We start from the raw sequence: 20,720 nt of genomic DNA, 5'->3' as shown, positions 1-20,720 counted from the left end.
CCGGGTGGGGATTCTGCATCTCCCTCAGTTTGTAGGTGCCGGGTGCATGGGTTGTGCTGCCGCTGTTGCAGCCTCTGCCATGTGCAGCCAAATCCTGTGGTGCCTCTCCTGGCTGCGCTGTTGCACTGCCCTGCCGGGTGAGGGGCAGCACCCACGCTCCTTCTTTTGGAAAGGGACACTGCTGCCAGGGGAGTGGGCGCCAGACTACTCCGTCCGTTACATAGCAGCAGGGGGCAGATATGCGCGTGCCCTGTCTCAGGCGCCGCTGTCACGATCCCCGTCTGCCAGCACCTGCTTCTCTCCCTCGTCACCCCGGGTGCCGCTGACCTCCGTCCACCGCGCCGCCCACAGCATCCCCTCCGGTATTTCCTTCTTCTTCCTCCTTCGGCGCATGCCACATGTCCCACGGCGTTGCGCGACTCCCTTCATTCCAATCCCCACTGGACCTTCCTCCTGTCAATCACCTGGCGGCATCCCGGCGCGGGATGCAGTTACAATCCCGGCGGTCGGGATCCCGGCGTTCAGAATCCCGACCGCCGAAATGCCGACACTTTCTCCCTCCGTGGGTGTCCACGACAACCCTGGAGGGAGAATAAATTAGTGTGCCGAGCGTAGCGAGGCACCGGGCCCGCTGCGTGGCGAGCGCAGCGAGCCCGCAAGGGGGGGCGATCCACGTCCCCCCCTTGTCGGCATTTTGGCTGTCGGGATTCTGAACGCGGGGATCCCGACCGCCGGGATTCAATACTGAATCCCTCCGGCGCACGCAGCAATAGGGCACTCAACCTCCTCTCTGTATGCTTTGGACAGTGGGACCCGCTGCCGGGTGCCACAAAAGCAGGATCCTACACAGGGCTTAAAGTGGTCATGCAGAGGTGGGGGAACTCAATTCTTTATGCCACCTAATTAACCCCCCTCCCCTCCCCCCATTAGGCAGAGACAGGGCCAGTGGTAGGGTTTTTGGCAGCCCGCTGCAAACTAGAATGCTTCTCTGTGAGAATTACTGTGCAGGGCCAATGTGGAGGTTAAAATGTTCCACCTCACCATTAGAGGTGGTGGAACTCAGTTCCACCCCGTTCCCCCTCACTTTAACCCGTGATCCTACATGTTTCTGAGCCGTTTTCCCTGCAGTCTGAACAGCTCAGAATCGGTATTTGCTACAAATGATAACCGCACTTGATCCCTGCCCACAAGCAGGAAAAAAACATTTAAATTGACATTGTGTGGCTTTCTATGGGTGAAACGGGTTGAATCTGAAGGTACAAAAATGGTAATGAAACTGCAATATACCTTTACAACATGAAATATAAAAGGGGTTTAACTGACTTTTGACCCATTTAAAAAAAGGTGTACAAAAATGAGTTGAAAGCAGGTTTTTGCAATGTGAAACCAGCTATAGAGATCTACAGGTGACTTGGAATACATACTGTAAACTGTTTAGGATACTGAGGAGTCAGGACCGAGTTATAGAACCACTGGATTAGTCACTTATTGTTACTACAGTATGACACCTAACAATGGCCCTTATTCAGATCTGATCGCAGTACAAATTTGTTTTGAAAATGGGCAAAACCATGTGCACTGCAGGTGAGGCAGATGTAACATGTGCAGAGAGAGTTAAATTTGGGTGGGGTGTGTTGAAACTGAAATCTAAATTGTAAAAATAATGCAGCCAGTATTTACCCTGCACAGAAACAAAATAACTCACACAACTCTAACTCTCTCTATACATGTTACATCTGCCCCACCTGCAGTGCACATGATTTTGCCCATTTTCCAAACAAATTTGAATCTGAATTGTGTCTACTCCTGCTTTCTAAATGTATCTGTCTATGAGCATCTGCCGAGGCATCATTCTTCTGCACTGCTGAGTTTAGCTATATACTGTATGTGCAATTTTGTATATGGAAATTTATACTAATGAATTATTTGGTCACACTAAATGACTGCCTTTATTTATCAGCACTTGCATTTTGTCAGCATTTGATGGGTGTCTCCTGAAGTACAAACTCTCACTTCCTGTCAGTTGATTCTAATTATGTTTAGGAGGAAGTTAAAAGCCTCACAGTGACAATACAGCCATGGGTTATATAGCAAATATTTGTTAACTTAATGTAAAAATCCATATGGATTTAAATAGCTGGGTTAGCCTGGTTCATGGCTCAGTGTAAAGAGTCCCTGGAAAACAAACCAGGTCCAGTTATACGTGATTCCAGCCCAGGTAGCTACTAGGGTTAGGCCCGGGAAGGACTCGGGTAAGGGTGCAGTGTAGAGTCCATAAATATGGCCAGATCGTATAAGAAATGCTACACAAATGTGAATTAAAAGGGTCTGGAGCAGTTTATCAGAAAAAAACCCTTTTCACATTATGGGCCTGGTTAGAACTGAAGAACAAGGAAGATGAGTTCTTAGGCATCAATTATTATATATAGGTGTTCATATGTCCCAAGACTTGTGTAGCATACATACACGGACATAATGCTTGGATCTAAATATAAGGGCCAGGTCAGGGGCGTAACTAGAAATTCGTAGGCCCCATAGCAAAAGTTTGTAAGGGCCCCCTATTTAGCAACTGATGGTAATAAATGTATTTAAGACCTATTAAGTAGACAGTAAAGATGGACACCCTTCAGCTCTGGGCCCCATAGCAGAACACCCCTTGCAACTATGGTAGTAATGCCCTTGGGCCAGGTGTAGCAAGCTGTAAAAAGGGATACAATGGAGAGTGATAAACAACCAGCCAATCAGCTCATGTCTCACATTTTTAAAACCCAGCCGGTAATAAGCCAGTTAGGAGATGATTGGCTGGCTGTTTATCACTCTCTATTTTATCACTCCTTGAAGCTTAGTGCATCTGGCCCTAAGTGAGACATAAGTAAAAACACATCAAGCAACATAATGGGAGGATCACTTTGGAGATGTACTGTGTTTTTATTTTGAAATAAGGGCCTGATTCTCTTTGGCTTGGTAAGTAGCGAACATTACCGAGCGCTGAGCCACCGCCCCACCGTATGCCTGAGCCACCGCCTCTGAATCCCCTTGGTACCATGCAAAGGGATGTGTTTGCTAACACATCCCCTCGCATGCATCTGCCAGCAGGAGAAATTATTTCCATCAATGTCCGCTGAAGATGTCCTATGACGTCAGCCGTTCACTCCCGGCAGGCTTCGGGCTGCCTGCATTCCCATGGAAATGCCTAAAATACTGTGGGTATAATTATGTGTAAGGGCACAATAACATTGGCATTATTATGTGTAAGGGGCACAATTCTGTGCGCATTATTATGCTGTACTATTGTGTGGCCAGCTCCTTTCTTGTGATAACACATCCCTTTTTTGCGCTGCCTTCTGTTCCTTTAAATGGAAAGGGTGTGGGGGATGGTCAGGGACAATGTTCCCTCTAATTTTACGCAGGCTGTGTGCGGCTAAAGATTTTGGCTGTGCAACTTTGGAAGGAAATTTAAATTTTTAATATTTAACTGGAAAATGACGTCCAGCATTTGTGTTAACTTTACTTCAAAAGGAAAATTAAACATTTAACCCCTTCCCGACAATTGACGTACATTTACGTCATGGTCGGGAAGTACTTCCCGACACATGGCATAAATGTACGTCATGGATGTAAACTGTCACCGCGTCTATAGACGCGGTGACAGTTTGGAGATGTCTGCTGTCCCTGACAGCAGACATCCCCCCTCGCCGCCCGGGGGGGGCAGGGATGCCCCCCCCGGTCGGCGATCGCTGTGATTGGCTGTTCAAATGTGAACAGCCAATCACAGCTATTTCTGTGTTACCGGCGGCTATGCCGCTCGGTAACACAGAAAACGGTGGTGATCGGTGCTGTTAAGTACAGCACCGATCACCACCGATCCGCGGACACCCCCTCCCTCCCACCCGGCAGCACTATGTGCTTACCCGGCACCCGGCAGCCGCTCTCCTCCCTCTGCTATGCGCCGCAGCGCTGCCTCCCCCCTCCCTCCCCCCGCCAGCAGCAGCAGCACTAGGGACAGGGTAAAAATGAAAAAAAAAAAAAATGAAATGATTATATATATATATATATATATATATATATATATATGTGTGTGTATATACACACACACACACACACACATATATATATATATATATATATGTGTGTGTGTATGTGTGTATATACACACACACATATATATATATATATATATATGTGTGTATATACACATATATATATATATATATATATATATATATATATATATATATATATATATATGTGTGTATATACACACATATATATATATATATGTGTGTATATACATATATATATATATATATATATATATATATATATATATATACAGATAGATATTCCCGACCGAAGACGTATATATACGTCATGGTTTTAAACTGTCACCGCGTCCATAGACGCGGTGACAGTTTGGAGATGTCTGCTGTCCCTGAGCCCCGGTCGGCGATCGCTGCGATTGGCTGTTCAAATGTGAACAGCCAATTGCAGCGTTTTCTGTGTTACCGGCGGCTAAGCCGCTCGGTAACACAGTGATCGGTGGTGATCGGTGCTGTTAAGTACAGCACCGATCACCACCGATCGCCAGCCCCCCCCCCTCCCACCCGGCAGTCCCCCCTCCCACCCACCCGGCTGCCGCAGCGCCAGCACCCCTCCCACCCCCCCACCAGCCGCAGCGCCAGACCCCCTCCAAAATCTGGTGAGCAAAATGGGGTCACATGTGGGGGGGTTCCACTGTATTGGTGCTTCCGGGGTCTTGCTAATGCGACATAGCACCCACCATTCATTCCACCACCAAATATCACTCCTTCCCTTCTGAGTCCTGCCATGCACCCAACTGGTATTTTTTGGTCACATGTGAGGCATTGCCATACTCGGGAGAAATTGGGGCACAGATTTTGGCGTGCTTTGTCTCCTTCATTCCTTGTGAAAATGAAAAACTTTGAGCCAGAACTGCATTTTTGTGTAAAAAAGTACATTTTTTTACACAAAAATGCAGATCTGGCTCAAAATTTTTCATTTTCACAAGGAATGAAGGAGACAAAGCACCCCAAAATCTGTGCCCCAATTTCTCCCGAGTATGGCAATGCCTCACATGTGACCAAAAAATACCAGTTGGGTGCATGGCAGGACTCAGAAGGGAAGGAGTGATATTTGGATTTTGCAGCACAGATTCTGGTTGAATGACCCCTGAAGCACCCATACAGTGGAACCCCCCCACAAGTGACCCCATTTTGCAAACTACACCCTTCAGGGAATTCATCTAGGGGTATAGTGTACATTTCAAACCCCCAGGGGTTTCACCAATTTTGATACAACTGAGCTGTGAAAATGAAAAATTAAATTTTTTCATTTGCACAGCCCAGTTGTATCAAAATTGGTGAAACCCCTGGGGGTTTGAAATGTACACTATACCCCTAGATGAATTCCCTGAAGGGTGTAGTTTGCAAAATGGGGTCACTTGTGGGGGAGGTTCCTAACTTTTAGCATCTTATGGTGCCTAGAAACCTACATGGTGCCTAAAAAATAATCTCATAAAAAGGAGGCTCCAAAATCAAGTAGGTGCTCCTTCTATTATGAAGCCTGTGGTTTGGTCACCGTGCACACTAGGGCCACATATAGGACATTTATGAAAACCAAAGAATTGGGGGAATCAATTTTTAGTCACATTTCTCTAGTAAAATCTACTGTGTTCCTTAGAAAAATGTATTAAAATTGAAAATCTGCAAAAAAAATGAAATTTTGAAATTTCACCTACACTTTGTTTTAATTCCTGTGAAACACCTAAAGGGTTAACAAACTTCCAAAATGCTGTTTTGAATACTGTGAGGGGTGCAGTTTTTGAAATGGCATCATTTATGGGGGTGTCTCACATACAAGTCCCTCAAAGTCACATCAGAACTGAACTGGTCCCTAAAAAAATCAGTGTTTGAAATTTTCTTGAAAATTTGAGAATTTGCTATTCATATTTTACGCCTCCTAGTGTCCAAAAAAATGAAAAGGAAGTTGAAATAATGATGGCAACATAAAGTAGACATATGGTCTATGTTAGTTATTAACTATTTTGAGTGGTAAGATTATTTGTCTCACAAGCAGAAAATTTAACATTTTGCAAATTGCTAAATTTTCCATTTTTTTCCGACATTTTGGTATTTTTCACAAAAAAACACAGACTGTATCGACCCAAATTTACCACTAATTTGAAGTACAATGTGTCACGAAAAAACAATCTCAAAATCACTGGGATAAGTAAAAGCAAAAAAAAGTTATCCCCACTTAAGTGATACATGTCAGATTTGAAAAAAAGGGCTCTGTCAGGAACGCAAAAACTGGCTCTGTCAGGAAGGGGTTAAACATTCAAAACACAGCACGCAATGTAGTTAATGGGTGAAACACACATTAATTGAGTCCGCAACTGCAAAAAGGGACCACTGCTGCTTTGTGCGCTTTGTTGTAATGTCTGTGCGCACGCTCCTCAAGGTGTGTGCTCGCGCACGTGTGCACAGCTTAGAGGGCACACTGGTCAGGGAGAATGAGTTCCACCACCTCTCGAGGACCAATTTAAGCCCTACTCCGGACACTGGTAAAATGATCCCCACTGGGCGCTGGTCGAGGTGGATGGTGGCTCCAGCTGTCATATCAGAGGTGAGGCCATCTGCACTGGGTCAGCCATTAAATGGGATGCCTCACCAGCCACTGATCTCACCGCACTTCACTGTTGCATTTCTGATAAAAAAAAACATGGGGATTGGCCGATCACTGTGTTTTTGGGCTGTTGGATTTTTTCCGTCAGTTGGAGGAACGGCCCTAACATTGAATAGGCAAATGCAAATTCAACCTGTTAATGTGGAAAACAGACGATATTTCCACCTCTCATAAACATCCTAGCATCTGATGTGTGTGACCTCTAGCATGTATATACATCACATTTCAAAACTTACAAACTAAACCTGAAATAAAGACTCGGAGACTTAGGTTTGGCAGAAATTGTTAGCTGATTTATTTTAGCACTTTTAAGCTAGATTAATTTATTAATAATTAATTAATTAATGGTGGCCCAGAAAGAACGGCTAATTAACTAAGCTCCACCCACACAATCTGCATACGTAATCAAGCCTACCCTAACAAGCGGTATCCGCTCGACCTACTGCATTGACTACCCACCCATCTGATGGGTTCGCTGCCCCCCGAGCGGGAGATCGAGCGAAGGCCTAAGCCAATGAGAGGCGAGCGCACCGAAAAGCAAACATATACGTAGCATCATCATTTGAATAAGAACTAATTCTATTCACCTGCCGTTCTTTCCCGCCTATCAGCCAACGCGATTAACACCCACCCAACCATAATAACACAAGGGAGGGAGGGCGGGAAAACTTTCAGGAAAGAGAAATACTCCTCCCTTTCCTGCCCTGATATCCCAGCTAACACTGCCCTTCCCTAAGTCCTTATTGGACCACCGAGTCACATGCTTCCCTAGGTCACACAACAGTCTTGGATGTTTAACCCACTCCATGCCTATTGCAGACATTACGTTATTCGAAATATTGACCAATATTGAATAGCCCTCTGAGGGGATTATTCAGACCAGATCTCTGTTGTGCCGATTATTGAATTCGTGTGCGATGCCAAACAGCGACAATATTTAATCACAAGCCAACCGCTTTTTGAGAGGAAGCCAGTGTTTGTGGGTGGTAACCAGCTGGGAGTGGCAGGGAAACACGCAGGCATGCCCAGATGTTTTCAGGGAGGTCGTGTGACGTCAGCACCGGCCCTGATCAGCCAGCTTCTAGCTCAACATTAGAGTAGCTAGCAGCTGATCAAAAACCTGCACAGGACAGGTTTTCAAACTGGCAGGGCAGAGGCTATCGTTCGTAGGTCTCTGCAATTTTGCAGAGCAGCGATAAGGTCTAAATCAGGCCTTAAAAGCCACGTATACATTGAAACAATATCGGCACAATATGTTTCTGGCCAAAACGGAACAACAAATTGGGTATATCGCTCATTGTGAATGCCTGATATGTTGGTGGCCGCAGTCACTAATGACAAACTCTAGTGAAATAGTGTATGCTAATGAAGAAAACAGTGATATGTCGCTTCGTCCTTCATTATATCATGCAAATGTGTGCCATGGTAAAGATATGTCGGATGTGAGTGAGCCATGTAATTGTCCCAGTACACATTGCATCAGTGTGTACCCAGCTCTCCGGCGAGCTCCTGGACCCAGTGCGTTAGCTGTCATTGCTGTCAACTGTCACTGCTGTGGCCACCCCCATTAAGGTGTCCCTACATGGTACAGTACATTTGTGCTATGTGCGTTTTGTAGGCACAACTTGCTGGTTTAATGATGCATTTTAACGGAACTACTTTTAAAAATGTTCTCAGTAAATGGATAAAACAATGGCAGGTATTCAATGCTGTTTGTGAGCGGCGATAGAGAGCAGGGATTCCTGCTCGCTGTCACCACTGACCCTGACAGTATTCAACACACACCTCCTGATACGCCAATTCCCCCTCGCTCCGTTTTTTGAGCGAGGGGTAATTGGCGTATGTGGCCCCAGAAGCAGCGAGACTCGCAGCTAAATACAGCGAGTTTTCTGCATTAGCCACGGGTCTCGCTGTTTTGGGGAATTCTCACCGTCCTGTGACGGCAAAGATTTCCCCATAACGTTGAATAGAGCGAGCGGCCGGCGCGGGGGTTAAACAGCGAGGATCGCTGCTTTTCTGCAATCCTCACTATTTAACCCCCTCGCCGGCTGCTCGCCGCGGCATTGAATACCACTAAATGTGTAAGTAGCAAGTACACAAGTCTCTGGTATTATGTAATTGGTATTGTACCTGGAGATGTTCTGTATTTAGGTTTGATGTAGAGATACTGCTGCTGCTCACGCTTGCCGTGTCTTAGTAGTTATGCTTTTTTCAGATCAATAGGGAGATGCCATGCGCTGGGTGGACAGTTGCTTGGCAGTTGGCAGCTGGGGTAATGCTCTATGATCAGCACATACACACTGAGCGATTTTCACCCGTTTAAGAGATTTTCCTGGGGGTGGACAATTTTCCATTCCTGGACGCTATGGAAAGCCGTGTACCCCAATTGCTTATCTGCTGGATGAGTGGCAGCTGTCAGCAATTATTGCGGGAGCGCGCTTCAACGCTCACCACTGGCCCACAGGGGTGCAATATAATGGCTGTGCCCAGCACAGAGTACCTCTTCATTGTACCGCCACCCATCGGTGCTCAGGGGTCAATTTACTGGCGACCAGATGTAGCTTGGGTCTGAGCAGTTGGGTTTGCAGCGGAAAAGAACGGCAGGTCACCAGTACGGATACAATTGTTTCAGTAGAGGTATGATCCCTTTGTTGACTGGTAGTAGGCGGTACCACCCCAGTGGCGGATAGTATCATCACCCAAGTGGGTGCTTAGTCAGTTTGCAAGATGATGAGTGGTTACCTTTTGTGGCTTACCCAGGTTTTATACCTGATGATTGTGTTGTAGTTGGGCACTGCAGAATGGCTGATTCCTGGCCATCCTTTCTTTGCCACCACACATTCTTTACATTATAAATCTTAATAGTTTGCATTCTAATAAACAGCTAACAGTTTCTCTTCCAAAATCTATGTCCCAGGGTCTTTATCTATTTTAGAGTTTAAGGTTAAGTGATCGGCACCCATGACGCCCCTCATCCGATACTGTGAACAGTGACTGTAGTTTCTGTAGTTCTACAACCAGGCAACAGTCCAATACTTCTTTCACATCGCCCCGACTCTATCTGGGTATACCATTATACAAAGGATGACCCGGGTTTACCTTTCTTCTAAACCCGAGTTGATTGGCCCGGTTTATTCAGTTTAGTGCTTTCACGTTGCATCTCAACCCAGCAACAACCAGGTAATAAACAAGACATTTTTTCCCTCAGCACACTGAGTAGTATTAGTAACCAATCTAGAACACTACATAATAATAGAATTCAGAGATATTGGTTACATATACATATACAGGTGTATGCTAGGCTATACATATACAGGTCTATGCCCCCAAGCCGCGTCAAGGCTTCTCTGTATATTGGGGGTCCCCAGCGCTATATCTAGGTGCAGGGTGCGACACCCCAAAAAACTATCATAAGCTAGGAGGCCCAGCGCGGCACGCCAGTGAGATACTAAGTGTTAATAATTAGTGATAAGAAGCCGAAGCTATATATAGAGAGAGAGATAAATGAAATGTAATTAAAATAAGAGACAGATAGTGTTAGTGAGGGAAAAGTGTTAATAGAATGTAAGGGCATGCCGCACTAAAGCCACCCAGCCCATCCAGTCCAGGAGCACCGCACCCCACACCACCGTTACCCTAAATTGGGTCTACGATTAACCAGCAAAGAGCCACATGATAATGGCTCCTTACTTGATATATCCAAACTAAGAGCTACCTACCTTGGAGCAACCCCAGACTACTCCATGTGGCATATCAGGACCTACATCTCCTCCTAATATGGGCTCCCTTCTGCCTCTAACAACATACATACAGATAGTGGTAGATGCTCAATTAGTTCAGTAATATTACCCAGGTGCATGAGGGAGGGGTTAAATACTGAGTAAGTAGTAAACAATACATTTTTTCCCACACTGAGTAGTATTAGTAAACAATCTAGAACACTACATGATAATAGAAATCAGAGATATTGGTTACATATACCCGCGCAGGTAATAACCTGCATTATAAGTGCAGTGTGAAAGGGGTATATGTTTCCAATACAAGACAAAAATGGTGTATTCTCTTCTTTTAAATGATTGTGCTCTTTTTACTTATGTAAAGTAGGGTCTTCCCTTTCCAGTTAACATACTCCTCTTTTTTGTTTTAATATTTTTTTTTGGTACTTGTGTATTATCACGGCGCCCAAGATGTTGATCGTACTGCAGCGCATCGCATCGCATGCAATATAGCGGCATGCGATGAATGCGATGCTATGCGATCAGATGCGATGTTTAATTGTACAAGCACCCTAATGGGTGCTTACAATGTTAAACGCACCCCCATTGTCAACGCCACCCCCACTATCAATGGCAACCCAAAGCATGGCGAGCGCCGCGAGCCCGCGAGGGGCGGCGGTATGCGTCCTCCGACCTTTTCATGCCCCCACTATCCACGTCGGCGCGGGGTTGATTTTAGATAGTGTGGCGAGCTGTGCTCGCCACGCTTCGGGCATGGAGGCTCGCTGCGCTCGCCACACTATCTAAAATCAACTCCACGCCGACGTGGATAGTGGGGGAATGAAAAGGTCGGAGGACGCGTACCGCCGCCCCTCGTGGGCTCGCTACGCTCGCCACACTTCGGCTTGGCGTTGATAGTGGGGGTTGCGTTGACATGGGGGGGGGGGGCATTTAACATTCTGGGGGCATTTAACATTGTATGCACCCATCAGGGTGCTTGTACAATTAAAAATCGCATTCCATCACATCACATGCCATTTGCTGGCATGCAATGCAATATTTAATTGTACATTCGGGCTTTTTCACACGGAAATCGCATAGCATCGCATACCCAGGGGTGCCGAGAGAGGGGGGGAGCAGGTACAATTTACCTGGGCCCGGGCCTGTCAGGGGGGCCCTGGTCTGGACACACAGGGTTTTTTTATTTGGTGGCAAGTACCCCCCAACATGACCTATTCCATTATGTACAAAATGCTGTGTTCCTGGACTTCCCTGCCATTGGTAGTTACAGAGGTTGGACTCCAGCACAGTCCAAAATTCAAAGAGGGGCAGTCACATCAACTGCCAGTGAGTCCAGGACAGTGATGCTTGGGGTGGCAGTATATATGACCCCCCCTTTTTGAATATTGGACTGTGCTGCAGGCTCACATCTGTAACTAGGGAAGTCCAGAAACAGAGCATTTTTTACCTAATGGAGGGGGTCATGTTGGAGGGTATGTGTAAATCCTTTGCAAAGAGCATGTAACCCATGGTAAATCAGGGCAGACAGGTTAATCCCTGGCAGAGCAGGTTAACTTCTTAATATGCAATGAGCATTACGGTGTGTGGCATAACGTGTAATGAGCATTATGGCATGTGGTATAATATGTAATGGGTGTGTGACATGTGTAATAGGCATTACAGTGTAAATTGTTGTACGTGTATCCACCTTGGAAGCAGTGGCGTAACAACGGGTCCGTAGAGTGTGTACGGGAGCTCCGTACGTGGGGGCCCCAGGAAGTTGTTGTACCGGGGCCCAGGATTTCTCTTGGCGGCCCTGCGCATACCATCACATACCCTATTTAGTGGTATGCGATGCGATGTGCGCCGTGATAATACACAAGTACCTTTTTTATTTTTACTAAAATAGTTTTTAAATAGATTGAAGGACTCTTTCAGGGTAATGCTTCTACTCACTATTAACAAATAATAGGAGTACACTTTTTGAAAGAACAATTTATTATGTAAATACAATGAAGTTGCTGTTTTAGGAGCTATGTGTCTGGGACCCCACATATATATAGGACTCCAGCATTACTAAATGAAAAAATACCACTTTTTGGCCAATTTGCAAAAACGCAATGTTGGTATGTAGGACAGATTTTCTAAATGAAATAAAGGGTTGTAAAGGAGTTCCTGATTATGCAATAGGTCATATACTGTGGTATTTTTCCCATAACACTTTGTGACATCCAGTTATACTGCTGCATGAAATCACATTCCAAGGCACAGTCTGATAAATGTAATAAAGAGGTCATGTATAGGGTTGCCACCTGTCCAGGATTCCACCGCAGAGTTCCGAAAGCCAAAGACCTATTTAGAAAGGCAGTGTTTGGGAAATCACATGGGAATGGCAAGATGATACTGTCAGCATGCCACCCTTCACCTGCCCTGTGGCCCGCCTCCGCTGGTGCTCTGGTTTGATGATGTGGCTGCTCCCATGTCTAAGACCAGCCACCCAAGGGCGTAACTACCATAGGTGTAAGGGGTGCAGCTTCTATGGGGCCCAGAGCTGAGGGGCCCATCTTTACTGTCTAAGTAATATGTTTTACATACATTTATCACCATCAGTTGCTAAATAAGAGGCCCTTACAAACTTTTGCTATGCTATGGGGCCTATGAATATCTAGATACGCCCCTGCATCCACCCAAAGGGTGAGCTGCATCGATGATTCAGGATATCCTAAATACCTCATCCCATCCCCATCACTTTAGAAACAGCTTAACATCTGCCAGGAAGCCTCAGAAGTCATAGTCAATTAGAAACTTCTTCCAAGGTAAATGCCCAGGTCCATTGCCATGTATTTCCTGGTTACCTAACATCTTGACATTTTTTTTTAAATTGAAACCATACTGGAAAAAAATATATAATGCAAATGCATGAGATGCCTCTGCAGCATTTAAATATCGATATAAAGTATTTAAATTTCTCAGATATATCAAGTTTCAAAAAATGTATAACATGGCGAGTGATGAACACCCAGCCAATCAGCTCCTTACTGCCATGTTACAGGCTGGGTTTGAAAAATGACAGGTAGGAGCTGGTTGGCTAGTTGTTTATGACTCTCCACTTTATAATTTTTTGAAGCTTAATACATCTGGCCCCCTAGTGCGTTTGGGGCTTTAGAGTCCCTGTGTTCTTACAGTAGAGATTCAACCCACAGAATACACATTGTAGAATGTGCCAAAATTAACTAGCAACCATCTTACAGTATCTGTACAAACTGTTTCCTGGGCATAACCAGCCCCGGGCTCATTGAGCCGAACCTGGCTCCAAAAATATGGGGGTCAAAAAGCGTAGGGGTCCGCTGTATTTCTGAAACCAGCCTCAGACTCTTGGACCGGTCCTGGTTCCAAAAATACGGGGTACAAAAAAACGGGGAGTCCCCCATATTTTGGAAAAAAAAACACTGGGCTCCAACAGCCCACGGTGTCATGCTACAGCTGGGGAATACTTTTTATGTAAGGTCCCCCGGCCGTACCATGCTCACCGTGACTGGTCAGCTGCATGCATTAACATTTCCAGTGGGGATACGATCGTTGGATCCACCTATATTCGGTCGACATACATTGGACCGACACCCTTAGGTCAACAGGCCATAGGTCGACACCAATAAAAGGTCGACATGGCTTAGGTCGACATGACAAAAAAAATTCATACCCCTACCATCCTCATTACCTCACCTGTGCTCCTGTCCTGTTCTTCCCTTCCTCTACTTCATCTTCAGTCTCCTCGACAATTTCGACACCTACTTCTGAACTGATGCTGATTTTAGTTCTACAAGCTATACCCCTATTTATACTGTATTTTTTAACACACCCTGTACGTTACCTTGTAATTTTTTTTTTGTTTGCTATGTACGGCGCTGCGGACACTTTGCGGCGCCTTATAAATAAACGTTCTACTACTACTACTTGGGTGTAGAGCAAGAAAAAACAGTGGGGCAGATGTATCATAGCAGCGCTTATCGCGCCGCTATGATACTTCCTGCTTCGCCTCAATAGCGAGGCGAAGCAGGAAGGGACATCGACAAGATGTATTAACATCTTGTCTGCCGAAGCGGGGGAGCGTTAACTCCCCCCTCCGACGATGTCCCTTTCTGGAGATAGCATAGCGCCCCTGTCCATTACCGCATCCCGGCACGATCATACATGGGGGAGAAGCGGTATCAGTGCACATAACGTGCGCTGATACCCCTTCTCCCCCATAACGACGGATCATACATCTGCCCCAGTGTGCTCTAAGCTTAGCGAGTGAAGCAAGCCATATGAGGGGACACAGTACACTTATATGGTGTCCATTTTGCCATAAATCAACACAGACACCCAAAAAACACCATGTCAACCTTTTTCATGTTGTCATGTCAACCTCAAGTCCCTGTTGACCTATAGTCCATGATGACCTAAACCATGTTGATCTTTTAAAGATGTCCACCTAAGGGTGTTGACCCAATGACCCATACGCTTCCATTGTTGGGCACAGCCTGTGTCCAACTTATGGAGACTTATGGGGCCTACACACAGGGGGATGTACTAAAGCATTCTGAGTGATTCTAGATCACTCAGAACACTGACCCTGACCGGGGCCACGCATCCTTATTGCTATGGCCCCTACACAAGATGAATGGGTATTTCCTAAGCGATCTAATAAGATTGCTTAGAAAATGCCCTCAAATTGTCCGATGTGTGTGTCCCATCAGATATACAGTTGACAATTCTCCTCTCCAAAATGAACACAGACGCCCTATAATGCTTTCTCACTTCAGAACTCTGCAATATAGATAAGCCAATTTATACATAAATAAAAAGTATTACTTACTGGGATAGAAGGAAAGAGAAAGTAGAAAAGAATCATATATACAGTATGAGAGCAGACCAAAAGTGATTTTTACTGTATAATTCATTATATCTGATTCTGATTCCCATCTTTTTGTAGACATGCTCCGATACCAAGACAAAACCTACCTTTTTCACAGATAAGTCTATGGAATCATCTCTGAAATACATCAACAAGAAGTTCCCAAACATTGATGTTCGAAGCAGCACGGTAATTACCTTAAGATTCTTATAAGTCTTTTTTTCATATTGAGGTGGAGCAATTCTACTTTTGTTTAAGTTCTTTAATGGCAGAACAGCTCTATTAAGTCTGAAAACTAGTACTGTATGCCATCCGGCTGTTGAGCCGTTCCTCAGGCTGACCCCACCGCTTTGCAACCACAGCTGCCAGCACAAGCTTACAATGGTTTGAGTGATGTATGAAGTGATTGCATACCTATCACTGCACACCATCAACAGAGGAATGCTCATAAGTTGAGTGAATGATAAACCATCCCCCAGCAAAAGCTGGCCATTCCCTCCGGAGTGGCGCCCCGGCAGAGAGACTTTAGTGCATACAAAAATTAGCTGAAAACCTGATAACAGGGTTTTACCACATTTTCGCATTAGAGCATCCCACCCTTTATCAGGCCGCCAAAATAGAAAAGAGTCTAGCCATGGGCATTTGCTGACTTCTAAGTGGGTATGGGTCATTGGGTCGACCAAATTAAGCACTACGAATGGCCCTAAAGATAATATAAGGCTATTCCTCCTCTTTTATAGAATTCTGATAAGTTAAAAGAAAGGGTCATCTAAAAATGTACGTTTTAAAAGAAGTTAAATACAAGGGGAGAAATTTACTAAGATGTGTATTCTAACTCACATGTGATGTTGCTATGGCCAACCAATCAGATCCTTTCTACTATCTTCTGATGCTAAATAAATAAGAAGTTGATTCTGATTGGTTGCCCATAGCAACATCACATGTGAAGTAGAATACACATCTTAGTAAATTTCCCCCAATTTCTGTTATAAGAATAATAATAATAATAATACTGGTAATTATAATAATTGTCATGTTTGTGTTTTAAGCATATATAATCCATAACCTAATAAGCTTTTAATTTTCCCCTCTTAAATTAGCAACATCTCGGACCAGTGCACAAAGACAAAACCGAGATTGTAAAAAGTCTTACTAGCTATTACCTGACATTTGTGGATGTAATGGAATTTCGGGTAAGTAGTGGCCGGCTAAGAATGGATAGCTTTATTATATTAGAAAAAGATTTGACTGTGCGCCAAATTTTAAAGTTTTAAAATTTAGAAAGCCCCAATATCTTAACATCAGTCTGACGTGGGACGTGGATACTCATGTACCATGTAAGATAAGACAAATAAATAATAAAGCAGACTGTGCTGGAATTATCAAGTTTCTTTTTATTTTATTTTTATTTTTTCAAGAAACCAAGATTAATAGACTATAACACAGAAAATAATTACATAAATAAAAATGATAGCTGCCTACCCAATTAAATACATTCAATACATATACAATAAAGATTGGCAAAAAGGGGGTAATGATTATTATAATCCACTCCAATGGAATAAACTGGTCTCCTGTGTAGTCCCGATATGTTAGAAGGGTTTAATGAATGTCCCCCAAGAGAGAGAATTTTTTATAATTAAATAATACTACGCAGACTTAATATTTCCAGTTAGTATGCTTGTTAGCCTAAAGTTAGTCATTGGTAAAGTTCATCCTACACAGTACTGGCATTATTAGGATTCAAATGAACTGTTTTGTTAGTGTAATAGTTACCAACTGTATAGAGAGTTTCTTCCTTTTAAACGCTGTCTGCATGCATGCAGTTCCTTGACAATTATCACCTGTATCGCCTCACTTGTGTGGCATCTCCCAGCTGGTTAGCACTCCGCACCTTATCTGGGGGACAAGTGCCAAAATGAATGAGTCTGGTACCAATATGTCTGATTTACGCATTTCACCGCCTCATTCCATCAGCGACTTCCTCAGAGAGTGATTATCCAATACATAAACATATCATTTTAAACTAACTTTGCCATTTTAAATGTAAACATATTTCTCTAATTTGAATCTATATGGCACAGCCTGTATATAAGGGCTTCATTTTGAGAATATTATTGTAAAGATGTAGCAAACAGATGAAACACAGCAAATGTAAACAGAAGAGATACAGTATGTAGCTATAATGAAGAATATGAAACATTGTACTGTATAACATTTATTACAGGGTAGACTTACGCCAGGTACATACTATACAATCATGACTCGGGCCGGTCAATTGCTAATTATATGATAGGCCTGATAATTGTATATAGTGTATGCTGGAGCATTAGCTTTTAAATGGTTTCCAATGCTCCTGTAACAGTAAGCATCTGATAGCCTGCACGGGAATCTCATTCCTGACCTTCCAATCTTGTTGAAGGCATCTGAAGATGTCACACACTGACTCAAATTGTTCAGTGCGACAGGATCTGATAATCGTTATGTCTGGTCAGAGCGGTTATTGGATCTGCATATCTATCCAACCAAGAAAACCCTCAACAACATCCTGTCTACAAAATAAGTAACTGATTCATCGTGTGACCTTATAGAATGAACATGCTCATCCCTGCCAAATTCTTGTTTACGCACCATCATGCTGTATCGGAATTGGCAGTGTGTTACCGTTGTATGGAGGTACGAATTCCATAACTCAAGCCTTAGTTCTTACCTCTTTTCCCCACATTGTTTGGACCCTCTGGCTCCAGTCTCCATGGCCATTGAGTTTTGAAAACAGTTCACCTGCCCCACTGTCCACCACCCTCACTCCCTGAGTCCTGAACAAAATCGATACCTTTACTGTAGATAGGAAACTTCATGGTTCTTGGTAATGCACACACATGTCTCACGCATCAGAACTGGATAATACATTGTGCATAAAAGCGCCTTCTACATGTGATTATTACCATCCTTGAGCTGGTAGATGTTCTCCTCACCAGCAGAGGTCTGCCTTCTAAAATCAGTTCCGGTGCTCTTTCCCTGCTACAGCTGTGGCATACACTGTGCCACTGGCACTGCCATATTATTTCACAGATGGTGGTAAAGAGCACCGGATGCTGGTACTACACTAATTGAGTGGTTATGATGGAAGCTGTTTGGATCCAGTTCCCCTATGTGGTCCACCGCCCATCAATCACAGATGGTACTGGAATATTTATATCATCATATTACACAAATCCACATACATTAAATCAGTATATTATATAGAACTAGTCTTAACCCTTTAAGTGCCAACATCTCTGTGAGAGATGTGTAAAATATCCTCTAAAAATGCCAGCGTCCCTCATATTTGTTATATGCATTCAAATAAAAAATGTTGTTGTAAAAAAAGATTATATTACCTATATACAGTAAACTTGACAGGCCATTATGATGAATAAACTAAGTAAGAGTGATGGACAAAAGATAGAATTGGTGTATTTAAAAGGACGGTGGCTACTTGGCAGCTCAGGCACTCACCGGAGCAAGTCACCTCATAAGCCTGTGACAGACATGGTTATAATATACTACATGTCTGCCCGGGCAACACTGCAGCATTAGCTTTGGTGACTCACGGCCACGGTGCTGCGATTAATAGCAAATTTGAGTCACAACTAGCCCAGTGTCGACATTGCGCTGTCAACTGCTGATACACTCCTGATTAGGACAGACATCTATGTCCACCCAGGCAGCAGATTTGACACGCATTGTCAGGTGAATAGCAGCATATGCACCAGAGCAAGTGTCACTTTAAAGAGCCTGTGACAGACATTGTTACAATACAATACATGTCTGCCCAGGCAAACATTGTAGCACTCAGTACATACAGCCATGGTGCTGAGACCAAAAGTTACTTTGAGTCACAATTAGCCTAGTGTCTATGTGATGGTGTGCCCCGGTGCTGGGACAGCTCCCCTGCTCCCAGCACCGGAGCAGCAGCAGGGACGAGGAGAGGGAGGGCTGGGTCCCCCACGGGACACCACCTCCCCCGGCGCAGGGATCAGCTGTTTGATCCCTGTGCCAATAGTGCAGGCAGCGATGAGGAGGAACAGCGCTGGGATCAATGCACCGATCCCAGCGCTGACAGTGCGGGCGGCGAAGCGCCGCTCGCGTCACTTTAAATCTCCCGCCGTTCGGGAGCCAATCATGGCTCCCGAATCGGCGGCCAATGACAGACGGCCGCGGCGAGCCAATCAGCGCTCGCCGCGCCGTCCTAAAGCCCGCCCCCGGCGTCTGACGTCAGACGCCGCCGGGAGGCGAAGTAAGAGAAAGGTCCCACGCCGGCGGAGCGCAGGAGCGCCCCGGCTGAAGCGAGAAGACGCCGGAGGAGAGAGGACACAGCGGCGACGGATTGAAGAGCTCCGGCGGCCGCTGCAGAGAGAAGACGCCGGGATCAAGAAAGAAGATCTCCGGCGCCTCCTGGAAGAAGAGCGGAAACGACGCCGCCGCTGGCCAGGACAGGCCAGCGGCAGAAGAAGGAAGATGGCTGCCGCGCACGGAGAGGCCAGCGGGGGTGGAAAGCATCAGAGCTGAGGAAGCTCCCCCCCGCGGCCTCTCCCAACCCCAGGTAGGCGGCCCCAGGCCACCTACCCCCTACCCTTGACCACCGGGAATCGGGCACTAGGCCCGTGGGTATTTTCAGGCCCCTCCGGCCTGTGGGATTTGTAGTCGGGCCCTCTTGGCCCGTGGCCACTTGATTGTTGGGCCCTCCTGGCCCTATTGGATTGTGCTGGGCCTACTCCCCGTGGCCCCTGTACAGATAGCCGGGCACTAGGCCCGTTGCACAGTAGCCGGGCGTAAGGCCCGAGGCCCCCATAGTTCGGGGGGCTAATTGAATCAGGCCACTAGGCCTGTGGACCCAGACAGGCACTAGGCCTGAGCCGTCAGGAGCGATTGTGGTAACGAACTGGTACTGATTTAGAGTGAGCATACGCTGGCCAGCTCTAGCCAGGAAGGGAGTACATCTGAATACAGGCAGAGGTTAAAGGAGCAGCTGGTTGGTAAGGTCTTGTACTGTATTGTATGTTGTCCGTGCAGAGCAAAGTTGTTTAGATTTGCGTAGTTGTGTTGCACCACACACACTTAGTCAGTTCTAGGGCTTTGTGTTGTAGTTATGTAGTCGTGCCACGTTTAGGTTTGTTAGGCTCTGCACGGGTCTGGTGTTTGTCTCCTTACAGGGACCTGTGAGGAGAACCGTGGGTTAGAGTACAAGAGTGCGGACGCAGTACAAGAGTGAGGACGGTGAGTGTCGTCTTGTTTGTTTGTGTGTTCCTGCCTATCTCCCTTCCTTCCTTCATCTAGGGCGTACGCGGACCTTGTACCCCGTGCAAGGTCAAGGCCTCACCTAGGTGCGCAAGTGCCAATAGGTGACACTCCGGGCTCTG

The 20,720-nt window shown here is 45.4% G+C and overlaps 1 protein-coding gene across 1 annotated transcript in view; it reads left to right on the top strand.

Annotated features, from left to right (window-relative positions):
- The window catches only part of NCKAP1L (NCK associated protein 1 like), a 188,796-nt gene that overhangs the window by 4,758 nt on the left and 163,318 nt on the right, over positions 1-20,720 (top strand). The window contains exons 2-3 of the mRNA XM_083169529.1: positions 15,397-15,507; positions 16,419-16,511. Of these exons, the coding sequence (XP_083025655.1) occupies positions 15,397-15,507; positions 16,419-16,511 (204 nt within the window). The remainder of the gene's footprint in view (positions 1-15,396; positions 15,508-16,418; positions 16,512-20,720) is intronic.

The sequence above is a fragment of the Crinia signifera genome, chromosome 2 (assembly GCF_055691185.1).
Source record: "Crinia signifera chromosome 2, ASM5569118v1, whole genome shotgun sequence".
In the NCBI taxonomy this organism is placed as follows: domain Eukaryota; kingdom Metazoa; phylum Chordata; class Amphibia; order Anura; family Myobatrachidae; genus Crinia; species Crinia signifera.
Note: the sequence above shows the minus strand (reverse complement) of the source record. Positions and strands in the feature narration are given on the sequence as shown.